Below are 24,731 nucleotides of genomic sequence, written 5' to 3'. Positions count from 1 at the left end.
CCAAATCTTGGCGGGGTCCTTTTGGTGCGGTTCGCTCGTTAATGCCCGTTGCAGCAAACAGCTCACTCCCTATAAATCCAATGTTCTCGCCGACTGATTAAAGCCATTTGTAACTGTATCGCGGCTGTCGCTTGTGGCGTGCACTTTGAAAGTAAAGCAGATCCATCTTAGTAAAAGCATGTTGTCCGTAGAGAACAAACACACAAACAGGTTCCCCTTTCATCTAACATGAGCGCAAACATGACCGAATGGAAGATGATGTAGCGTATGTATGATGCTGGCGGGGAGACGCATGTCGCAATCATGCTAGCACTTAGGCGACTATCAATTATTTGTTCCTGGAGCTGAGGATCCTGGGAGGTACTTGAAACTACAATATTTTGTGTATGTCTTCCACTCGCGACAAAACAAGTGACTTGCCTCATATACTGTACATCTAAAGTCCCTGGTTTCATTTTGATGCTGTTTTTGGCTTTGGTTAAATTACTTTATCACTTGTGCGGGATTTTGACCATTTTGGGTCATTTTCTTCCACATTATTCTGGCAGTATTTTAGCCAAGTATGGCACACTTTTGGTGGAGTGATAACTAAGTGGTCGTGCCATGTTGAAATTTGATATGTTGTCACCATCTAGGTGAAATTTCAGCTCCCTTGTGTCTACTTTCAATGCTTTCCCTTTGATGTGGAACTTTTTAAACCAACAGGAACTGATTAACAAAAAAGAGGACCAAAAAAAACCATATATATATATATATATATATATATATATATATATATATATATATATATATATATGTTTAGCTGTTATGCGGCACAATTTTTGGTGGGCTTACCTTCGCATGTATGATTGAGGATTTCTGTGAAAAAAAAAATCTAGAATCTTTTCCTTGCATTGTACTTTTTCTTTGTAAAAGTAGCTAGCTTTGATTTTTCTATCAAATTCATCATTCATCATTTCATTTCTAAACATCTTCAGCTTGTTTTTGTTTTTTTGTAAATGCTTTTAAATGCTGCCCTTGAGCAATATTTTGCCCAATCCGTTTACGTTAAAAGCATTTCACATCAAAAGGAACGCGTTGAAAAAACACAAAAGAGCTGAAATTTCACCCGTATGGTGACAACATGTCAAAGTTCAACATTGTAAAAAAATCACACTACCCTGAATGCGCCATCTTTTGTCAAAATCTTTTTCCCAAAATGGTCAAAATACTGCAAAAGTGTTCATGACGTAAATCACGTTGATTTACCAAACGTGTGCTATAAATAAATATGCAATATATGTAAAGCCGCCCTGCCTAATCTTCAAAAATCAACCTTTTTGCAATAACTAGACTATACTGTACTATACTATACTATACTATACTATACTATACTATACTATACTATACTATACTATACTATACTATGACTACTCTAAAAGGACTTCCATGGAAGTCATACATAGAATGCATTCAACCGCAAAGGTGTGACCCTCCCCCTGGTTCCTCCAATGATGCTCAACGCTAGCTAGGGGGGAAAAAAAAAAAGACCTGTCAGGAGACACGTAACGCTTACTTCGCCTCGCGCTCACCCCGAGCGTTGTCATGCAATCCATCTTGCGCATGCACAGTGCTTACAGCTGTCTCTATTCATCCCCTCTCAGCCTGCCAACCTCTCTGTTCATCTACCTCCTCCATTGTCTCGGTCCGCCCCGCGCCGCTAATAGCGACAGAGGACTTGATTTGTCGCCGCACGGAACCGGTGCACTTGCAGAGACAACAAATCAAGCTAGCTTTTGATGCTGAAATGGCAGCTTCAAAAGCAACAATGGATTTTTGTGCTGGTTTTTTCTTGAAGGTCCACTCATGGTGGAGTAGACACGCCGCTAATTTTAGATAGCCAGGCGGAACTGGCTAAAGGGGCCGGATTTGGAAAATTCCAAAGATTCCGACCATTTTTGGAGGTTTTTGAGCCGAAATGGCAGGCTTGCTTTGAAGGGCATGGCTTCGTTAGATTTTTTTTCTTTCTAGCAGTTTGTCTTCTCTAAATCATAGCCATTTTATTTATTTGTTTTGGGGTCATTTAGAGGGGGGCAAAAAAAGATATGATGAGATTAAGAGTCATCACGCTGCGATTAAAAAGTCACTACGCCAAGATTTTGGAGTCACCTAGCAGTGGTTCTCAACATTTTTTCAGAGATGTACCGCTTAACCAGTGCAAAGCATTTTTGGGCTACAAAAAAAAAAAAAGATGTAAAAAAAACGCCACACAGTATGGTTTATCTAACTTTAGACCGTTTCAAACTTCATTTGTATTGGTCTACAAAAAATAATCAACATAAAGTGTCCTATTTCGGATCAAAGATTAAATCTTTTGTCAAAAAGAAATAACTTAATTATTAATACATATTTTTCCACAGAAAAAATAATATTGTCAGACAGACCTGTCCTCAAAAAAAAAAAAAAAAATCAACATAGTGTCAGACCTGTTCCCAAAAATAAATAATTATAAACAAATATTATTGTCCACAGAAAAATATTCACTTTTAGGTGTCCTCTTTTGGGATCATAGTAGAGATGTGTTCACAAAAATAAATCATTCATTTGACAGGTAACGAGAGGTGGCACGTGACATGTTGGGTTGAACCTGATAAGCTGCCTTTTTTTTTTCAACGAAAAAACGAAATTGAACCTACCGAACATAAAATTTTGTTTTATATTTTCCTGAAATAATTCAAAAAATATTTTTAAAGGATTTTATTTTTTAAATCTTGAGTACTCTCTTAAGATTCCTTCAAGTACTACTACCCCCATTTGAGAACCACTGGCTTTGGGAAGTGAATCTGAAAAAAAAACAAAAAAACATGATGGGGAACCTACTACCCAAGATGAATTGGTTTTGTGGCTTGATTTATTAAATTTGGGGTTTTTGAGCACGTGTGAAATCTCACAGAGGGCGCTTTACTTTCCTTTAGCGAGGGGACCAAATGCATCTGAAGCAGACCGTGAGACAACCCACAAAATGCGACACATCCATGCGCACGCCGGCTAAAATGATTGGCCCTTTAATTAATTGCATTATCATCAGCAAACACTCTCGCCGCCACCGAAAAAGCCTCCTGAGAGAAGTCAGATATCATTGGCATGTTGTGCCTTTCTCTCTGCTTGACTCACTGCAGCAAAATCAACAGGCAGCACGGCCGCAGTGCCCCCTACTGGCAGCTACACTCATTGCAGCCATGACAGAAAGGGGAAAGAGGAGGGGCGTTTGTGGCTCCCTCCTGGACACGAAGATGCGTTTGCTGCACTTTGCGTGCTCAATTTCAGTTTCGAATATTGCAGCACGGATATTTATCTCCTGCTAACCAAATATTTTTTCGCAGAAAAAAAAAATTGTGCAATAATTACCTGTTAACTCTTTGGTGGGGAAGCAGGGGTTGATAGCCTTGTTATAAGCGTCACATTGCACCTTAAATCAGCGTCAGTTATTTTCAGACACTTTGCTTTCCTCTGGAGGTGAAATTGCTCACAAATTTGCACACAGCGTGGAGTGCATGCAGCCGGCTCATATTCGAAAAGATTTGAAGGTGTCCATCACAGCAGACGGTGTACTCAAAACAGCATCCCATTCCAAACATCAGCATAGCCACTGCAAACATTTGGCACGTTCACATTTTCAATCATGCCCCGCCCCTTCCCGATTGGGAGTGTGGCGGTAAAAATCAGGTATGTTAAGGAAAACTAATCGTGTATGTCCTAGGTTGGAGTTCCATTTTTTTTTTTAAATCCTCAAACTAAATTGACAGCAAAAAACAGTTCTTTGTTAGTTTTGTTATTTCACTCACATAACAAAAAATAATAAATCACAGGTGTGGAACTCCAGTCCTCGAGGGCCGGTATCCTACATGTTTTCAAACCTTTTCCATCCAAAACACCTGATTCAAATGTTTGGGATCATTTTGGAGCTCCTGCAGAGCTTGCTAATGAACTAAATCATTTGAATCAGGTGTGTTTGGGAAAGAAAACCGGAAAACATGCTGGATGCCGGCCCTCGAGGACTGGAGTTTGAAACCTATGTAATAAATGAATACTGTAGTGGATGTTAAACTTGAATGGTACAGCGGTCATTTGGTGCGTCATTCTCTGCTGGATGCGTGCGCTGCAGGGAAAATAATCATTTAATCATTAAGGCTCATTATTGTAGTTACTTAATCATAGGAGGCTAATGTAGCTAATAAGCATGGGTTGCTTCATTATAAGGCAAAGGTGTCAAACGCAAGGCCGGGGGGCCAGATCTGGCCCGCCACATCATTTTATGTGGCCTGCGAAATACTGATTTGTTTCTGGCTAAAATACCACATTTGAAAAAAAATATTAAAATTAAAATTAAAAAAAATGAAAGTAAACATATAAAAAAAATAATTACAAATTTTAAAAAATATATATATAAAAAAAAATATATATATATATATATATATATATATATATATATATATATATATATATATATATATATATATATATATATATATATATTTAAAATATTTTGTGGGGGAGGGGCATATTTAAATGAGCCGAAATGTCAAGGAAGCAAAAACAAATCCAAAAACATCTTGTATACTTTTTTTTTCCTTTTATTAGGCGTGAGACATCACCAAAAAGGGAGGCATAAAACATAAATAAAACATCCTTAGAAAATATTGTAATAAATCAACAAAAGCAACTTTTGACATTTGATTTGCTTTATACATAAGTCATATTTACATTTGTCATTGTTTTTTTTTTTTTAAACTTCACATAGACTGAAACAAGCAAGCTCTTCCATCTTTTAGTGCATTATGCCGCTAGATCGTTAAAATCAAACCAAAAAAAAAAAAGGCTCGGCGGCGTCTTGATTGACTGATTGTCCCTTACAGGAAGTAGAAGAGCTAGTCTGTCCTTTTACAATAAAACCGCTTCCGCATGTATCAAGGTGGAATCATTAGGTCACGGACAATAACAACATGCGCCCCCTGGTGGTTTCCCAGCGTTCCGTTAATGTCGGAACTCGTATTAGCAACGACACGCTCCCGACTTCCCGTCTACTACTAAACTTTTCGTTTACCTGTCCTGCAGGTAGTCATGAATCAAATAAAATTAAAATCGAGTTAGTGGTATCGTCCGGATGATTTTGATTTTTTTTCCAGCGAGGTCTTTTCGGTCAAAATATTTGCCGGAGAGCAAAAGGAAGACTTGTGTGCTTCCGCTTGTGGATTTGTATTCTTTGGAAAAGCCAAAATTCAACATTTTTTCTTACCAGATGAAAAATTCACAACGTTTGGCAGGATATGCTTTTTATCAGAAGTTCGATACTAACAAAATTGATTAAAATTAAATGTGGGTTAGCGGAGCAATTTGATGATGAAGATGATTGATAATTGATTTTTTTTTTTTCTTTGATTTGGAAATGCAATTGCCCAAGAAAACTCCATTTGAAAAAGTGTGTCTTTTGGCAACATTAGATGCAAATTAACTGGCTTAAAAGTATATAGGCAGGTTAGTATTGCCATAAAATATTATCACTGAATTTTGTGATTATGGTATGTAAATGTAACAAACTCAATTTTCATTTGCCGAATACATTTGGTTTAGTGATTTGTAGACATTTTTTGAAGGTAAAAAAATATTTTTTTCTAGGGATGAAATCACAAAATTTGGCAGTTGGTGCTTTGTATCGGAGAATTTTGTCACGTGAAAATTTCTTCACGACACTCAAAATTCACGACATTGGATGTGAACAAAACATGCGTCTCTTGATTTGATGACCGAGCGTGGGTAAAAAAAAAAAAAAAGGGCTTTTTTTCTTCTTTATTAAAACAAAAACTCCCCAAATTGGCTTTGTATCTCTCACGGCAAAACATTCAACATGAATAAAACATGTAACTCTGAATTTTGTCATTCAGAACAACGAGGAATGCTTTTTTTATATTTTTTTTAGAAAGAAAAAATTATGGACTGAAAGGCTTTTTGTCTGACGAAATGTCTCTGAGAATTTGATCATTTTTAACTTTTTTTTTTCACTTGGTTTAACAGCCTCAAGTGGTAACCCCCCCCCCCCCAAAAAAAATACAAATAAACAAGCAAAGTGCTTAGCGGGATGAACGCCGACGTTGAAAATGATCCTTTTTGGCTAAACGGCGATGAATTTGCGAGCCGACTGAAGGTAACCTGCCTTTTCAAAGTAAAGCGACGTTTTTGAGTCCAAAACTGCGTGTTTTCTTTTATTTTGGCGCATTTCCCGCTGCGCTTCCAGCCGTGGTCGTTTAAAGGGAAATTTGCTTTCTCTTCTCGGGCGGCGGCGCCATATGGAGCTCGTTGACATTCCCGTCTGTTTGCCTAGCGCCGTTTGGACGCACCGCTACCGCCGCTCGCGAGCGCGCCAATCAGCGCGCCGGCCAAAAAGTGTGTTTACGAAAAAGGAGGGGGGGAAACAGACCGAAAGCCGACTTCGGAATCACCGGTGACCGTTTTACGCTCACTTGCTGCAAGTTCGAAGCTCGTTTCACGCCGCGGCGACGGGGAAGCGGGAAAAGCTTCAAACTTACACACTTCCTGTGTGGCAACCGAGCTACAAAGTCTTGTTGAGGACAGAGAAGAAATGAGGGTCAGCAGAAGAAGATTTCTCCATCCAGGGGGGTCTCGGACAGGTGCTGGGACTCTGGAATTGATCATGTTAAAACGTTACTTTTTATTAATGGGAACGTTTGACTTTATGTGGCAAAATGTGACAAATTATGGAAATTCCTTTGAATTTTTCCAAGAGATCATAAAAGATTCAATGGGAGGGGGGCGCTAGGGAGCTGAAATTTCCAGCCGATGATTAAAATATGTAAAATTTCAAAAAGCAGCAATTCTGACATTTCTATGTGATTGCAGCAGGACGCGCGAGATTTTGTGTACAAAAATAATCGTCGTCCCAATTTAGGACCATATAAAACCATTATAATTACTTGTTTTCTGATGCATTTTAAAAGGATTTATTACATTGATTTTCCTGCAATTTTTGCAATTTCCTGTTGAGCGGCGGTCAAAATATGTTTGTAAACAGAAAATTCTTTGTTGAATTGTGTTTCACCTCAAGACAGTGGGTGGCGGTAGAGATCAGTTAATTAAGAAATTAGATCATATTAAGCGGTCTAAACGTGGTGAAATGCCAACGAACGACTTGTTGCGTCGAAGCACGCTAATAATAATTCCCACAGATGCCTGCCTACCTGCGGCCTGTCCTTTCAACTTCTTCTTGCGCTTGTCTTTGCCTTCCTTGCCACGATGCTTGGCCAGTTGCAGCAGACTTTTGGACAGCTGCGCGTTGGCCTCGCCGGCTTTCAGGATGCCCGCCGAAGACGAGGAGGACGCGAAGGGGTTGAGGCCGCGGGTCTTGGCCTTGCAGCGCTGCGACGACGAAGACGAGGAAGACGAGGAAGACACGGGCTCCAGATCCAGAGATTGGCAGCTGCCCGCCAGCTGGGAATCTTCCGAGGCGGTGGACGGAGTCCTCTGTAAGTCAGTCGGGGAATACCCGTAAGTACGCCATCTAAACGCCTGAATTTTGTGTTCCGTTTATTTCTGGCTGTGTAAATTGTGAATATTTTTTCTACTGTGTTTATTTCTATTAGTGCTGAAAGATTCTTGAAAATAATCAGGGCTTTTTGTTCAGAATTAGACTTGAATGAGATGAGAAGTTTTTTTTAACGTATATCGTAACAAACAAGCAATTAATTCAGCTTCTCGACAGTACTATCTAATCCGTTATTACATTACGTTTTACAAATTACGGCTGCTCGACTATAGCCAAAATAATAATCGGGATTATTTTGGTCAATATTGAAATCACGATTATTCATCGTGTTTGTTCAAACGTGTCTATTTATTGCCCTTTTTTTAAAAACAAGCAGTATATAAACAAAGCTTCAAGGCTTGATACTTACAAATGATAATAATAAACTAAAATAAATCAAAGTAAATATCAATAATAAATAACCCTAACCCTAACCACACAGGGCAACACAGCTAACGTACCTGCTGAGTGCAAACCGGTGAAAAAAATTGAAGCTTACTTAGAACCAAGCACATTATTTACTTTTAAGCAAATTTGAATCAATTATCAGTCAAAATGTCATTTTTGTTCATTTCAAACTGAATTTTTTCCAATTTCGGGTCTGAATTGCCAGCTAGCACCGTATATCTTAGGAATCAGGTGAGAAACTCAATGCCATTTCACACTGGTAAATAATAGGGTGAGAAAAGCATAGGCTTTTGACACGCAAACATGTGGGAAACATTGCCTCCTGGTGGTAGGATGACAAAATGATTTGACATGTACGGTAGCAGGCTTTTTAAACGTTAATATGGCCGAGGATTGGCTGAATTAATCGTGGCAGCAAATCTCGTGATCGCGATTTAAAATTGTGCACTCCTAATACAAATGATGCATTCTTTACCATTGTATGAAAGACAGTTCATTCATCTACCGTGTGAACTTGTCAAATACTTGTACTAAAATATAATTTTAAGACAACATCTTGCTTTTTGAAAAAGGACAAGAAACAGCAGGCGTTACAAATGGCGGCTGCAGCGACAGAGGTGACAGCGACGCCTCATAGCTTAAATGAAGAGTAACATCATTTTCTTCTATCTCCGTTTTTTTTCCCCCCATGAAATCAATGATGCGGCATCTGGCCACATACAGACGAGTTTATCGTTGTAAAATGTGATCGCTGACAAATTTGCAGGTGGCTGTGGTTTTTGTCCAGATTCGCTCGCGTCGAATTTATTATATTCATTTATTATAATGTTTCTATCATGCGAGGTCGGGCCATGTTTTTTTTTTTTTTTAAACTTTACTTTCTCCCGTTGAAAGTGACTTTGCGCGGTCGTTCACCTCGGCGCGTCGCAGCTCGTCCATCTTGTCGAGCTGCCTCCGCAGGGCCTCCCTGTCCTTGTCCAGCTTCCTCTGGGCGTCTCTCAGTCTCTCCAAGTCCCTCTGGTAGTCCTCCTTCCGACTGGCCAGCTCCCGCCTCTCGTTGTCCAGCGCCCGCTGCTGCTTGGACAGATCCTCTTCCTGCGGTGACGACCAGGTAACTTGCTTACATTTTACAGTCTTATATGATTCAGACGTTCCTAGAAATATGCTTTAGTATGAAAATGAGACGAGGACATACAGCGACGTCCACAGGATACTTAATTGATCGATTACATCAGGGTTAAATATTCTTGTTCTTTGTATTTGTTTTTCTGCAACAGCATTTAACTTTTACCATAAATTTCAAGATACCGCTATTATAATTGATCTACATTTCATTCCTGGTCACAAGTAAGATTACCATACATTTTGGACGATAAGCTATATAACTTTTTTCTTATGATTTGAGCCCTGTAGCTTACAGTACATTTATCGAACTATGAAATAGAAGTGATGTGAATTAATGGCTGTGTTGATTTTTTTTTAATCAAATATTGCATTAAAATTAGAAAAAATTATGTATAAGTTGAATAAAACCTTGTATAAAAGTTTGTCACATTTGTCATATACACACACACACACACACACACACACACACACACACATATATATATATGTGTATATATATATATATATATATATATGTGTATATATGTATATATATATATATATATATATATATATATATATATATACACACACACACATATACATATAATATACATACACATATACACATATATATACACACACATATACACATATATAAACACACACACACACACACACGCAAGCAGGCCCACAATACCTGCACATTGAGCAGCGCCTCTTTGTCGCCAAGAAGACGCTCCCGGAGCTCCCATTCCTTCTCGCGCCGGCGCCGCTCCTCAGCGTGCGCCGCCTGCTGCCTCTGCAGCGAGGCCAGCTCCTGCCGTTGCTTTTCCAAGCTCCGCTGCTTCTCCTGCTCGATCAGCGAGCCGGGCCGCGAGGACGGCCGAGAGGACGAGCACGACGACGGCGAGCGCTCGCTCAGGGCCTGACGCTGGTCCTCGATGAAGCTGTCCTGCTGCACCACCACTGCCTGAAGCAAAATATATGGAGATATATGTCAAATCTAAAGATGTCAGTTGCTGTCATCTGATGTGTCAGATACACTCAATAACAGGGGGCGCTATAGCCTTGAATGGTAATTTCAGCAAGTACCGTAAATTTCACACTATAAGGTGCGACTTTTTTCATTTGAGCCCTGCGGTTTATCTGCATTTTCTTTACTAGCCACCAGGGGGAAATCATCCAGTAAAGCGATCGTATCTGTTCAAAGTGTCAATTTATGGAACTATGAAATAGAACTGAAAAGATGTGTTGAAAAAGAGTTGTAAAATGATAAAAAAAAAAAATGAGTATATTGAATTGAATAAGATGCTTACGCTCCGAAATTTACGCTATTTCCCAAAAAGGCTTCAAAAAAAGTGACAAAAATCAAAAGACTCGAGTTACAAATCAGGCTAATGAGGACATAAATTGTGCTGTCGTACCTGCAGCGTGCTGAGCAGGAAGTGCAGATTGGAGACACTCTGAAGCACCTGCTGTTTGGTAAACACAACAAAATAAGTACCTCTGACATACACAAAGAGTCATAAAAGGATCGACGCATATTGATTTATGGATGATAGTGCGAGGGGCCCTATGAGAACAAGCTATACAGAGGCTGGAAAAAAACAACTCGGCTAGTTTCCATGTCAACAGCAGCCAAGCTAATCAGGTTAGCGACAGGAAGTGGCATCTTTACCTCGCTATTCCTCTTGAGCAGCTGCAGCAGGTTGGCGTTTCCTCCCTGTCGACACACACACACACAAGGACAAAATCAGTGACAGTGTGCGTGCACGTGTGGGCGCCTGTGCGCGTGTGGCCATCCTGGTGTAAAAAGGAGACAATTATGTAACGCTTATGCAACAGGGGGACCAAAAACGGCCAACTTTACAAGAAAACCACCAAGTTATGTGATGTGTATTAATGTCATTATGTAATGTGTGATCATTCTTTGCCTGTTATTCTTGACAACAGTCACCAAGCACAATAAAACTACGCTTTGTAGGGCAAAAAATCCACAGTTACTAACCGCTATTTAGCACAAGAGAACTAAAAAGGACAATTAGAAATAATGTACAGAGGCAGGTATTTATACAAGACATGTCGTCATACACCATAGGGCAGTGGTTCTCAAATGGGGGTACTAGTACCCCTGCGGGTACTTGAAGGACTCAAGGGGGTACTCAAGATTTTAAATAAAACAGGCAAAAATCCTTTAAAATAATTATTGAAGTACAGAGATCCACCCTACTTCGCGGTTAATGGGGCCTGTCAACCCCCCGCGAAGTCTGAAACCCGCGAAGTAGGGTATCAGTTCCTAGATTTCTATGTACGCCCCAATATAGCCGCAGTAACCATAAACAATCCTTTTTTTGTATTCTTTGCCTATTTTACTTCCTTTCTCCTATTATTTAACATTACATTATCCTTATCAACATTGTTAACATTATTGTATAGTCATTAAATAACTCATATTACTTAGTTTGTTGAGAATTTGTTCTCAGGACTGGTTATCTGCACCGAGAAAGAGTACGCAAGTCATCACGTTGAACTTCACATTTATTTTGGCTCATGTATGGTGTATCATGTAGTTTTAAAGTCAGTAAACTAACATATAAACACTTAATCTATGAATTGACTGTATTTTTAGCCGACATTAGCGGGTTAGCAACAACTAACAACAACTACTAACTATAAAGTGCAACCTCTATACAAACGAACACATAAATAGAATAAACAGTCATCGCTTACTAAACATAGGCAGGAGCGTGCGTTATCAACATAAATGATAATAAACTATAAATATTAGCTTACGTTGTCATTCACTACGTCGCCGTAACGAGCCGAATGACGCAGAGAACGTAAAACAGGAAACGGAAATGCATAGCGATCCGACAAATTAAAAGCATGCATTTCAAAAGAAGATAACGTCGCGAACTCTAACTGAAGAATTCTTAACATAGTTATTAACTAATATTACTTCGTTATTTGATTAATACAGTACTGTATAATGTACTTTTTTGCTTTTTTTTTCAATTTTTTGAACATTTTTGCACATTTTTAAATGATTTTTTTATTTTGAAATACTTTTTATTTTTCCTGGAAAAAAACCACAAAGTACTGAGATTGCAGTAGGAGGGATCACTGTAATTCATTGCTCCAGGAAAATACAATTTCATATGAATAATAAACATAATGACTAAGCAAATCGGTGAGCTCAGTGTACCTTTTTCAGGACGCTGTCGGATTCAGTCCTCCGCAGGTCGCTGGTTGCATACTCGCTCTCGTCTTTGTCTCCGTCTACAGGATATCAGACAAAGAGACCTGTCGGCGTCGACCTCACTAAGCGACGCGATTAGACGATAGGTTTCGACTTCAATTAACGGCGGGAAAAATACCCATTGCCCTTTATCACGATTTCATTTAACGAAGACAGCTCCATAAATTTCAAAAGGGACATTTCCAACACAAGTTTATCTTGCAAACCAAGACGTCAAAGATAAAAAAAAAAAAAACATGGATCCTAACAATACCTCAAATACTAAGCATGAGTCACTTTTTTATGACTTCTCGCCACTTACTCTTACTGAGGTGCATCTGGTGACTGTCAAAGCCGCCGAAGGTCTCGGCCCGTCGGGGTAAGCACCCCGAGCCGGGCGCCCCTCCCCCTCCTCCGACGCCATCTTGGATGCCGGCCATGGCCCCGCCCAGGCTGCTGTTCACCAGAGTCTGCAGAGTCTCCACTATCACAAAAAAAAAAAAAAATCGATGCACGGTCGGTAAACGAATCATCCGGCTAACCGAGTTACATTAGCGGTTGCCAAGCAACAACCTGTTCCGCATACTTCGCATTCAAAATATGCTGACGAGACGCCAACAAGTGCGTGCGTGGACGTCAGCGCGACTAATCACATTAGTGCTGCTGCCATGTTCACTATGAAGCTTACAAGTGCAACGATGGAAGTCTAATGTCATGGTTTAAAAAGTATAAATAATGTATAAATAATGACATACAATAGTAACCATTTTATTGTTAATTTATTCATAAATAGATTATTTCATGTAATTTTTTAAATACATTTCGTTAAATAAAAAAGCAAACGCAAATTTTATTTTAAAAAAATCTTAAAATTGATTTTTATTTAACAATGTTATTGTTTATTAATGTATTCATACAAATAATATTTCTAATTTATTTTTTAAAATACATTTTGTTTAATAAAAACAAAGCAAAACGCACATTTTATCGGAAAACGTCTTAGAAATGAATCTTAATTTTGTCGGAAGCAACAAAATGTAGTTTGGGGATGAGCGAGGGAGAATGCAAATGTGTATTTTATCTAATCAAGCGGAAATAACATTAGCGTGTGTGTGGATGAAATGAAGCGGAACGGCGGGCAAAAAAAAAAAAAAAAGAAAACAAGCGCAGGACAAAACGAGACATCTTCAACGGGCCCTGATTGAGGGTTTTCTGAGTCAACTAGCAATGTTCATTACCGCTAATTGCTATGGCTACATGCTAACAAACAAGGACAAACATGGAGGGGGAGGAATTTCCCCTGTATTTAATTCTCAACTATGAAAAGGAGCACAATTTATCAAACGGGGGGAAAAAAAAAGAGGGGGGGGGGCAATACAGTGAAGCCCGACAAGTATAATGTGGATGATTTCTAGTCATTATTTTTTTTTAATACAAAATGTGTGAAATGGCAGTCATCAAAATCATAAATGGCAAAGAGAACATCTATATTGCATACACAAAGTCACCAGTGCATGATGAATCACACATTAGGTTTTTTTTTTTTTTTAAATCCTCATTGTGAATATAATTTTCGCTGACAATAAAATCAATTCAGTTTCTGATGGATTTTGGGCTCTGTCGACGATTTCTTAGCGAAAGGTGCTGGCAGGAGGAGCCATTATAGTAATCCTACGAGGCGCACGTTACGTGACCGAGGACGCCATACGCATTTTTTTTTTTTTTTTAATATGGATTATTTCTAATCGCCCCATTTATTTCTATGATGCAAATTGATGGACACGCCGCAAATTGTGGAGGGGGGGGGTGAATCGTGTGTTCGCCGAGTGCGGCGTACAGGCAACTGCGCAATGTAAAAGACATTAAAAGTCACTTTAGCGCCGAAGTTGTGGAATGGTGTCAGAAAAACAAAAAAGAGTCTTCGCCGCAGCTGTGTCCTTAAGGACAATGGAGTGTGAGAATAATTTGCATTTAGAAGAGAAGCAGCAGGGCCTGGAAGCAATAACAAACATCTCTAGCATCCTTATGAAGCTCCAGACTCATCGGCAGCATTTAAGCCTCCTCCGCTTACCTTCCTGCAGGGCGTCCTTCATGACGCACGCCCCCCTGGGGGGCTCCGGCCCGCTCGGCGACCTGAAAAAGGGTTCCGTCTGCCGGCAGGCCTCCTCCACCGGGCTGGAGACCTCACACATGTCCCGGAAGAGCCGCACCTTCTCCTCCAGCAGGGACATGATCTCAGAATCCTTCTGCTTCAGCATATCTAAATATGGAGAAAGGAAACGGAGGGGTGGCGGTTTAATCACGCCCCGTACCGACTAAGCATCCGGAGGACGTTTTGAACTCGTTTGCTCGCCTCTCATTTCTTTGGCTTTGAGCTCCAGTTGCCGCTTGTCGTCTTCGGTCTCGCTGGGAATGCCCTCGTCCTCGTCCCGTTCCCTGCGCCGCACAAAAGCAACATTTTATCCATCCGTCCATCCATCCATCCGTCCATCCGTCCGTGGTGGTCTAATATCTATTCTGTGGTGGGATTTATAAGCAAATTTGACTGGAATTCTCTATTCTTTATCTTATCAATGTAAGGCAGAAACTCCCTCAGCCACACCTGCACTTCAGGAACATTTCCTAACACGTTACAAAAAAAAACCAATAGGTGAGTTTTTTGATTTTTGACCACAGAGCTGGAATTTATTGATAATTGCCTGTCAATATTCAAGGCATTATATAATACTGTAGACCACAGGTGTCAAACTCAAGGCCCGGGGGCCAGAACCGGCCCGGCACATCATTTTATGTGGCCCGCCAAATGCTAATTTGATTTCAAGTTTCTTACTAATCTAGCAGATTGCCATCAAAAATGACAATTTTCTGTTCCCGATCTATCTTTTGAACAGTTTTTATCGGCCTCTGTATTCAAAACTAGGTAAAGATGTAATCCAGCAAAAACTGCGTTTATTAGACACATGTTTTTCTATTTTTAAGTCCTAAATTTTCAGGAATTTAGAGAAATTAAAGGGGTACGTTAAAATTGAAGCTTTTTTAGACTATTTTTAGATTTATTCCGGCCCTCTAACAGACACTATAAGTACAATGTGGCCCACCATAAAAATCAGTTTGACACCCTTGCTGTAGACTGATGACTTCCTTTTGAATAGGACTCAGGGCCAAAGGGATGTCCATGGAGGTTTAGCAGTAATATTGAGGTGGGGGTACTCACATGGACTGCATGGCGTCCTGTATCAGCTGCATCCAGGAGTTGCGTTCCTCCTTGGAGCTCGCCAGCACCTCCATCATCTCCGGCTTCTCGATACCCGCCGTGATGAGGAAAAGGCCGCGCTCCTCGTTGGCCACCTCGCGCACAATCAGCTTCTGCAGCGAGATGACGGTAGAACGCTGGTCCTACCGGAGTGGGAGGGCCGGGGAGAAGGGGGAGGAAGACATATGACGGGAGAAAAGGGATGGTGATGATGTTGATGAGGCAGCGGGCAGGAAATGGGTCGGTGAAGCGGCGAGCGGGGGAAAGGAAAAATGACAGGAAGCATCGAATGTGAGCAGGGGAATACAAGTGGAAGATTAGAGTAGAGTTGGATGGAATGAGGGAATGAGAAAGGATGGAGGACAATAGAAAATAGTTCATATCATTCATAGAGGGAAAAAGCAGGCAAAATATTAAAAAAAAAAAAAATCTGTTTATAGGGGTAAATTTAGAGGTAAATAATGAAAAATGAGCCAGCATGTTGGTGTTTTTCTTCTTTGTTGGTGGGCAAGATACCATTTAAAAAACACAAAACTGAATAGTAAGCAAAAAAAAAAAAAATCGACTTTCATGTTATAGTCTGCTTGGATGGGGGTGACCTCAGTGACCCACCAGATCCAGCAGATGACGCTGCAGTGGGGTGGGGGGGGTGGGGGTGGTTACTTAACATATATTACTGCCACCTACAGGACGTGAGTAAAATCAAATCGAAGATTTCGGACGGTTTGGACTTGGTGGAGGTCTCCGCTCCACTATTGGGTGTTTTTGCCCAAGGCTGCCCTCCAATCTACAAACATGTTATTTGTCTTTTTAAAGGCCTCCGCTCGGAAACGGCTGGGCAATTTCGCCATGATGAGTGTGGTTTCTTTGCCGCAGGCGGCCACATCCCCCCCCCCTCCTCTCGCTCACTCAGTGTGCGTACTCAGGTGGAAAAAAGAGCTCATAGCTATGCGATACTTGGCATGCCATTGTTTTTTGTTTTTTTTTTGTGTATGTGATTATATTTTGTTATTAAAAATACATACACAACATACATGAATGTTCCATTTAGATGTTTTAATTGGACAGTGTATCTATTCTCTATTATAGAGTAAGTATAGAGCTGTTGACAACAATAAATCATTAACTTAAATTATTATCATGTATTTGTCCGCAAAAAATATTAAAACATAAAGTGTCCTTTTTTGGATTACAGTAGAGATCTGCGCATAAAAAATAGATAATTAACTTATTTATTAATACATATTTGTCCACAAATAAATAAATAAAGTGTCAGAACGGTTCCAAAAAAAGAAATAATAAATATTTGTTGACTGAAAAAGATCATAGTAGAGATCAGTTAATAAAAATAAATCATCAACTTGACAGGTAACAAGAGGTGGCGTGTGAGAAGTTGGGTCGAACCATTCTCGTATGGGGGACAATCTGTTTTTTTTTTTTTTTTCCCAAAATAATGAAATTGAATAATTTACTGAACATAAATTTTGTTTTCTGAACTTATATTTTCCTGAAACATTTAATTACCTGAATAAATATTTTTGAAGGATTTTTGCATGTTTGTTTTGTTTAAAATCTGGAGTACCTCCTGAAGTTCCTTCAAGTACCCCCTAGTCCCCCCATTTGAGAACCACTGAATCAAAATATGCTCAGTTGTATAATATTTATTTTTAGTCTTTTTCTTCCCCACATATTCTTGTTTATTTTTAGGTGACACTATGCAAAAAGTAAATATTGATTCTCTCTCTCCCCTGTAATTATTACATTGTATTTTTACGGACTTTTGGAGTCGTATTTTTGTGTCATTTTTATATTTAATAACTTTTTTTTTTTTGCCTGCTTGTGAGTTAGGACGGTTTGTAGGTGCTTTTTCATACCCACCAGCATTGCAAAGACATATTTCTGGTCCTTCTCTTGGAGGAAGACCAAGACGTCGGACAGCAGGAGCGCATGGACATCTGAAACGACAGAGAACTTGTTACGACTTTTCTGTATTTTTTTCCCCTATTATTAGGGAAATAATCACGATTAGGGAAATCACCTTTGAGGCGTCCCTGGTTGCTTTTGAGCTGCAGTGCGCCGTCGTGGACCAGCCGTCGCCGCAGCAGGTCCTCGCGGGCGAAGATCTGGCCGCTCTTCATCATCATGATGGACTTGCTATCGGTGCGGCTGTGGAAGTCCTTGAGGCGCCGCCGCTTGTCGTGCTCGTTCACGCGGCCATCCACGCCGGCGATGGCTTCCTTCACCCGGCGCAGCGCCTCGGACAGCTCTTCGTAGTCGGCGTCGCCCTCTGTGCCCGGAAGAAAGCAAGTCAGTCAGCGTTAAGGGAATGTTTGGTTTTCTTTTTGGCATTTTGCGTGCGGCGGTATAAACAAAGATGCGTTATTTGTAGAATTTTCAAACGGGCATCATTTACCGCATGCACACAAGATGATCTTCAACAGTACACTTATTTGCCATGGCACAATGGTTGGGAATCAGTGCTTCAGGTATGCACTGATCTGATTTGTCTGACCTTTAGTGTGCTGCAGGATCCTCTGAATCAGCACGGGGTACTTGGTTATCCTCTGAGTCACCAGCAAGATGCATTCTGGGATGCCAAGACGCCGAACAATGCTACTGCTCATCTTTTTCTGATTAGAAAAAAAAAAACCACACACAATATCTAAATTGCTAAAATTCCCATAGTTCTTCCCCCTTGAATGAAAAAAAATCATCCACTCAATTTTTATTCAGCCATCAAAGAGTCTCAAGAAACCATGACGAAAACTCAAGAGCGGTCATATTGTATTGAAGAAGCCCTTGTGGGTAAATTCTATCACTTGTACTTTTAAAACGCCTAAAAAATAGGAAAAAGAAGAAGACAGACATACTTTGATGAAGGCCTTGAATCGTTTGTCTTTGGTCAGAAGGTCCTTGTACAAGTTGACGGCCTCGTTGTGCCTGCTGCAGAATCTCCCATAGATCCTCTTCATGCTTTCGCCGTTGCTTCCCGAGAACTAATCAAATATTACATTATTAGAAAATCAGATACACGAAATAACCCATGTGTTCAAAAAAAACTGCAGGGACGCGGACAGCTACGTTTTAGCGGGGGTTAAAGAGCAAAACACAATTGCAATTAAAAATAATAATAATCATGATTATTGTGCTCAATATTAAAATCACCATTATTCCTCATGCATGGTCAAACGTCGATTTATTCTTTTTTTTTTTAATTATTTGCTGAGTGCAAACCAGTGAAAAAAAAGAAGCCTACTTAGAGCCAAGCTCATTATTTACTTTTATGCAAATTTTAACCAATTAGCAGTCAAATTGTAATTTTCTGTCATTTCAAACCAAATTTATTTCAATTTTCAGAAAATGGGTCTGAGGTTTTTGTCATGCAAACGTGGGAAAAATTGCCATCTAAAGGCTTTTCATTGAAAAGTGGAAATCTATTTGAGGACTTGGCCTTTCACCTGGCTAAGGAGGATGTCCCCTATCCGGTGGACGATAACGCCTCGCTCCGTGCGCCCGCCCTCTGCCTGACTCTCACGCTTCCTCTCCAGCAGGCGCAGGAGAAGCTGCGTGTGGAGCTCGAGCAGTTCGTCCAGGGAAGGGAAGAGCCGTTCCAGTATCTGCGGCTCCAGTTGCACCTCCTTTTGCAGGCCCTTGCTGTACACCTCCGACATGATGCGCAACGTCCGGATGTGGTGCATCTCTGTCTGCATCAGCTCTGCGGTAAAGTACAGTAAATTGCATATGTCATAAATCGGTCGAGAAGTCAAAAAATACACAATCAGCCAGAATGTAAAAAGTGAAAATGAAACACGTCAGATGATCGAGAAGAGGAACAAAACGGTTGCTCAAAGTAAAAAGCAGACTTTGCGGACATAATGGACTAAGTTATATCGGTGATTGCGAAGAAGATGATGACAGATGTTACATGTAAGTTCATTGTAATATTTTTTATCAATTTTACTGTGACATTTGTTAATATATGTTGTCGGTTTTTGCTCTTGTAAATGCAGTTTTAACCTTAGATTTACTTTGTCCTTTTTACTGCTCAATTTTCAGCGTTCCAAACATTTCTGTTGGGACCCATAGCTCTTTAGTGCTGCGAGTCCCGGGGTCCTAACAGTTTCCCGAGGTAAAATGAGCAATGTGTGTACCATAGATGACGTCCTGCCGCTTGACTAAGTTGCGGTCCAACTGCTGCAGGTACTGCTGCTCCACTCCTAAACTCCAGGAGTCAGCCTCCATCTCCTTCGCATCACCCTCAAACTCGCCCATCAGCTGGCTGTCCATCATCTCCGTCCCTGTGGCAGACACAGACAAAACCTTCAGTTTGCCACGTTTGTTTTTTTGGGGGCGGGGGGACATTTCATGAATGTATCCCTCATAAAGGAGTGGTAATGGGTATCCATTTATTTACATGGTTGCGATGGTGTGTAATGACCTTCGTCAGTGAGTGACTCCATGGATTCTGTGACCTGATTGGTCCTGTTGAGCGAGTCGGTGGACTGAGATAGATAGCGCAGACCCTTGATGGGAATCTCATCAAACACTGGACTACACGGACACATACACAGACACATAAGTCACTCATATTGTGCATAAATTATAAATAGATGCAGACATTGCGCAAATGGTACTGCCCACTCACCCGGCGATGTTGCTAATGGACAGACTTTTGGACAGGTTGTTGCCGTGGAAAGGCATCAGGCTGGTGTGGCGGCGCGATTGTGGCAGTGTTAAAGACGTGTGGTCCTCTGGGGACAAGATGGCCGACCAGGGGCGCTCCCTCGTCCCGCAAGCTGGACACGAAGAGAAGTAAACTGTTCAGTTGGTGCTTAAAACATCAAAAGGGGATCTAGAAGGAATCCCAGAGGAACTCCTTTCAAGTGACAATAATGTAATTGATCCTCCTAATATTTATCTCAATTATAATCAGAGCATATTTTTAAAGTGCTAATAGTCAAATATATAGGAAATCATTTGTATAGTTAAAAACTAGAAATGTCATGAAAATTTGGGGGAAAAAAGTTTTGTATATAAAAATGAATTTCTGATGGTCTTGCGGTGTTCAATTGCACCATACTGGAAGCCGTTTTGCTCTTTCACATGTAGACCTTCTACACCATGTGTATCTAACTTTGTTGTACAACACTTCACGTTTTACTCTGCGTCATGCTCGCAACTCACGTTTGTTCCTCATGGTGACGCCAGGGAAGGAGCTGGAATCTGGCACTGTGCTAAACTGCTGCCTGGGTAACTGGCGAGCATTAAAAGGACCAGAGAGAAAGAGACGGAACGTGAAAGTGAGAAAGAGCGAGGCAGCGTCAGTATTGGCCCACGAGACATGAATCGGTGGAGCATTTTTACCTTCATCTTCACCTTGGCGCAAACAGTCAGGCCGTCCCTGCAACTCTTGTGCACGCATGCGTTGCAGACTGGAAAGAAAGTGGGAAAAAGGCGGTGAAAAAAAAAAAAAAAAAAAAGGTGTGGTGGCTGGAAAACTGGCCCTCTAATGAAAAGCAGATTGTGGTGCGTGATGCAACACGGGGGTAATACTTGGGAAGGGGGGGGGGATGGAGACTAAGATGGCTGACAAACACATTAGCCATTGCTATGCATGGGAAAGTTTCACAGTCATAGGGAGATTGCCAAAGTGTGATTTGGTCTGGAGTTTGGAGGACAAACATACTCTTGTTTCCAACGGAGACTCATACATCATCTCTCGCTCTATTGCTATTGAAAAGTACTAGGTGGACTTACAGAGACTTGACTGCACTAGGGATAAACAACAATACCATATGTTCCTCCCTACCACTTCAGGAGTTAGTAACCCCCATTTATATTGCCTTGAAAAGCTTGTATACAGTACAGTTTTATAGAAACGTGTCGTCAGATAGCACCAATATCATATCGCAATATACAGTAATATCAGCACAATGTCTATCAAAGCTCAGTTTGAGAACATATGAGCTGTGGCCTATGACATTGTGCGTGGTAAAATGGAAAAAGGAATCCAGCCTACCAAATGTTAACCTTTGTTTATTAAACGCCAAACATCCGTGCGAAAGTGGACACTTCCCATTTTTATAATGATGTCAATGCAAGCGCTCATCTGAGTCGAAGTGAAAGAAAAAGTTAAGTGATTCTTTCCCATGGCAGAGAAACATTAAAGTCTGGTATGTATTTCCATTTTTATTGGTATGTTTATAAGTATTTTTACCTTTATTTACTTTATATCTTAGACTTATTTTATTGATATATTTATAGTTTTAATATTTTTTTTGCTATTTTGCAGCGTTTTGTTTGTTTCTTTTTGTGTACTTATTTTATTTTAATTGATTTGTAGCAATTATTTTTTTGAATAATTTTACTTCAAATTAATGTATTATAATATATTGTAGTCATTGCCTTTAATTTATTTTGTATTGAATATCTTGTATTGAATTGCGTGGTTTTTTTGTTTCTTTTTGTGTACTTATTTTATTTTAACTGATTTGTAGCAATTATTTTTTGAATAATTTTGCTTCAGATTAATATATTATAATTTATTGTAGTCTTTGCCTTTAATTTATTTTGTATTGAATATCTTGTATTGAATTGCATGTTTTTTTGTTTTTTTTAATTGCTCACCTTGCACATTATGCAACATATTATTACTTCGGAGTCCCGCGACCATTTTCTCCTCTTAAACTGTTTTACGAGGGCTTTTTATGACATCTTGCGGAGGCAGGCCCTGCACATTGCCTAAAGCTCATACAAAAGAGTGACTGTGTGAATGCCTGAAAGTATTTCAGGCCGGCATCTGTCTGGAAACACCGTCAGTAGCGACGACAAGCACAATGGGACACATGAGCAGAGAGCCGCTATTCTGCTTTTTAAGACTGTTGCGCCAAAAGATTGCGCAAGCAGCGACATCCTCTTTCTTGCTTTTTTTTTCCTTGCCGCGTTCATCTCTTTGGTCTCATAAACCAGACTTGTGATTGAATCTGCAGCTGTTTTGGGATAGTAAAAGTCAATATGGTGCTAATGAGGGGTTCGTTATAAAAGGTCAATTCTTACACAATGGCATTCATTTTGGCCTAAAAGTTCAAGAAAAGAACCTTCAATAAAAAAGATAAGAGTATTGACTGAAAAACAAAGAAATAAATGAAAATAAAATGCAGAAAAAGTGCAAAAAATATAAAATATAAATGAATGACTGAAGTAAAATATAAATTAAACCTATGCATAAAATATCAAAATGAATATAAAATACAACTGACAAATACAAAATATAAAACATGCATAACGGACTAGAGGAGGAAACAAAAACCTCAAAATAAAAATACAAATTCATTACATTACACAATCTTAAACTTTAAAACTTTGAAAAAATGACAAAAATAATTGAAACAGTAAGTACAAAAATATATCCAAAATTTAAAATAGAAAATAAAAGTAATAAACAGAATTTAAATACAAATAAAAATAAAAAAATTGAAAAAAAGATATTTAAAATTGAATTACAAAAAAAAACCATCATACAAATTATTATTTTTTAAATCAGACTGACATTACAAGCAAAATTTTTTTAAGCATCCAGTTGGCATGTAAGATGAGATACAAATTCTACAAGTATTAATCCAAAAACACTATCAATATACTCTTCTATTATTTCATTATTATCAAACCCAGTACTGTCTGATGAATTTCAGCCATAAAACCATAACCTCAACCATTTTGTTAAATGAATAAGTGAGCATGACTTTTATCATCAAGTCAACTCATGTGGAAACACAAGCAAAACAAACTTTGAGGACACATGATGGTACTTACAAGTGCATTGGAACAGCTCTTTGCTGTTGAGGGCCTTGTTGCACTGGGAGCAATGGGAGCACGGCGGCGCCTGACCGGAGCACACGGGGGCAAAGTGATGCCCGTTGACCGCCTTCTTCTCCTTCTCCTTGGCCTCCTTCTCCTTTTTGTCCTTGTCCTTTTCCTGCACAAGTGGAGCACGGCAGACAACAAAAAAAGGTGACGTTGGGGCAAGGAGGCACGACGACAACAAAATATTGGGAATTCCTTATCGGAAACCAGCCGAGTGGCGTTATCACTTCTCTTATGGGGGGGGGGGCTCCAATATTAGGCGGCCCATTATTTACGCTACCGATTAACTGCGTCATTATATGAAATAGTGCATCTTGTAGTTGAGCTCATTTTTTGTGCTTTTCACAGTCAAAATAAAAAAAACAGACATGACCCTGTGTGCTATATGCAAAAAAAAAAAGAACAAGACTGCAGAATGTAAGAGGAAGGAAGCACCTGATGCACATTTCCTCTTTCTTTTTACTATACGAGCCACTACGCTATATGGACAAAAGTAGCGAGATGGCACTTTTCAAATTCAAAACATGACAGCTGCGATAAGCAGGTGAATCTTTGAAATGACCATCAAACCTCGAAGTCGTGCTCCGCTCATGTTAGCTTCAGCAGTTAGCATATAGGACAGTGGTTCGCAACCTTTTTTTCAGTGATGTACCTTCTGTGAAATATTTTTTCAGCCAAGTACCCCTTAACCAGTGCAAAGCATTTTTGACTTGAATTAAAAAAAAAAAAAATAAATAAACATGCCATCAGTGTTTTCTTTATTAAACTTCAGACCATTTCAGACTTCATTTGTATTGGTCCACAAAAAAATAATCAACCTTATTGATCATAGAAGAAAATTGTTATCAAAAAGAAGTAATTTCATTATTCAGAAATCATGTTCCACAAAAAATAATCAATCAATGTCAGTCCTTTTCTCAAAAATAAATAATTTTAAATAAATATTTGTCCGCAGAAAAAAAATAAACATAAAGTGTCTTGTTTGGCTTTATAGTGTTTGCAAAAATAAATCATTAACTTAATCGTCAATAAATATTTGTTCCACAAAAAAGAATCAACATAAATTGTCAGCAGACCTGTTTTCAAAAAAAAAGAAATAACTAACTTTGATGACAATATTTCGAATAATCACAAAACTGCCGCGCACCAGCTAAATTACACACAACTCAGTGTTAAAACACTACAACACAGGCTCACCATTACACTCTGGAACTTTGTCCAGCCAAGATGATCATACAATGATCTCATACACTGGTAAATACACAAAGCATTTGCATACGAACAAT

General features: G+C 39.6%; 1 protein-coding gene across 4 annotated transcripts in view; it reads right to left on the bottom strand.

The window, feature by feature from the left end:
* Positions 1-5,147: 5,147 nt before the first annotated feature.
* The window catches only part of akap13a (A-kinase anchoring protein 13a), a 79,859-nt gene continuing 60,275 nt past the window's right edge, over positions 5,148-24,731 (bottom strand). For 3 of the 4 annotated variants that reach the window (XM_088412748.1, XM_088412751.1, XM_088412749.1), the window contains 22 exons: positions 23,395-23,557; positions 20,947-21,014; positions 20,767-20,836; positions 20,228-20,378; positions 19,997-20,133; positions 19,734-19,880; positions 19,041-19,297; positions 18,453-18,578; positions 18,095-18,212; positions 17,621-17,869; positions 17,461-17,537; positions 15,544-15,725; positions 14,683-14,765; positions 14,401-14,589; positions 12,652-12,813; positions 12,297-12,370; positions 10,770-10,814; positions 10,516-10,566; positions 9,789-10,061; positions 8,900-9,079; positions 7,233-7,515; positions 5,148-6,676 (listed from right to left, as the gene is read on the bottom strand). In XM_088412748.1, coding sequence (XP_088268874.1) covers positions 6,624-6,676; positions 7,233-7,515; positions 8,900-9,079; positions 9,789-10,061; positions 10,516-10,566; positions 10,770-10,814; positions 12,297-12,370; positions 12,652-12,813; positions 14,401-14,589; positions 14,683-14,765; positions 15,544-15,725; positions 17,461-17,537; positions 17,621-17,869; positions 18,095-18,212; positions 18,453-18,578; positions 19,041-19,297; positions 19,734-19,880; positions 19,997-20,133; positions 20,228-20,378; positions 20,767-20,836; positions 20,947-21,014; positions 23,395-23,557 — 3,138 coding nt within the window. In that variant the 3' untranslated portion in view covers positions 5,148-6,623. The remainder of the gene's footprint in view (positions 6,677-7,232; positions 7,516-8,899; positions 9,080-9,788; positions 10,062-10,515; positions 10,567-10,769; positions 10,815-12,296; positions 12,371-12,651; positions 12,814-14,400; positions 14,590-14,682; positions 14,766-15,543; positions 15,726-17,460; positions 17,538-17,620; positions 17,870-18,094; positions 18,213-18,452; positions 18,579-19,040; positions 19,298-19,733; positions 19,881-19,996; positions 20,134-20,227; positions 20,379-20,766; positions 20,837-20,946; positions 21,015-23,394; positions 23,558-24,731) is intronic. The other variant, XM_088412750.1, reaches the window with a different exon arrangement.

This window comes from Hippichthys cyanospilos, chromosome 4, assembly GCF_059441005.1.
Source record: "Hippichthys cyanospilos isolate Australia breed blue-spotted pipefish chromosome 4, RoL_Hcya_1.0, whole genome shotgun sequence".
NCBI classification, from domain to species: domain Eukaryota; kingdom Metazoa; phylum Chordata; class Actinopteri; order Syngnathiformes; family Syngnathidae; genus Hippichthys; species Hippichthys cyanospilos.
The sequence above is the reverse complement of the archived record's forward strand: the minus strand, read 5'-3'. Positions and strand labels throughout refer to the sequence as shown.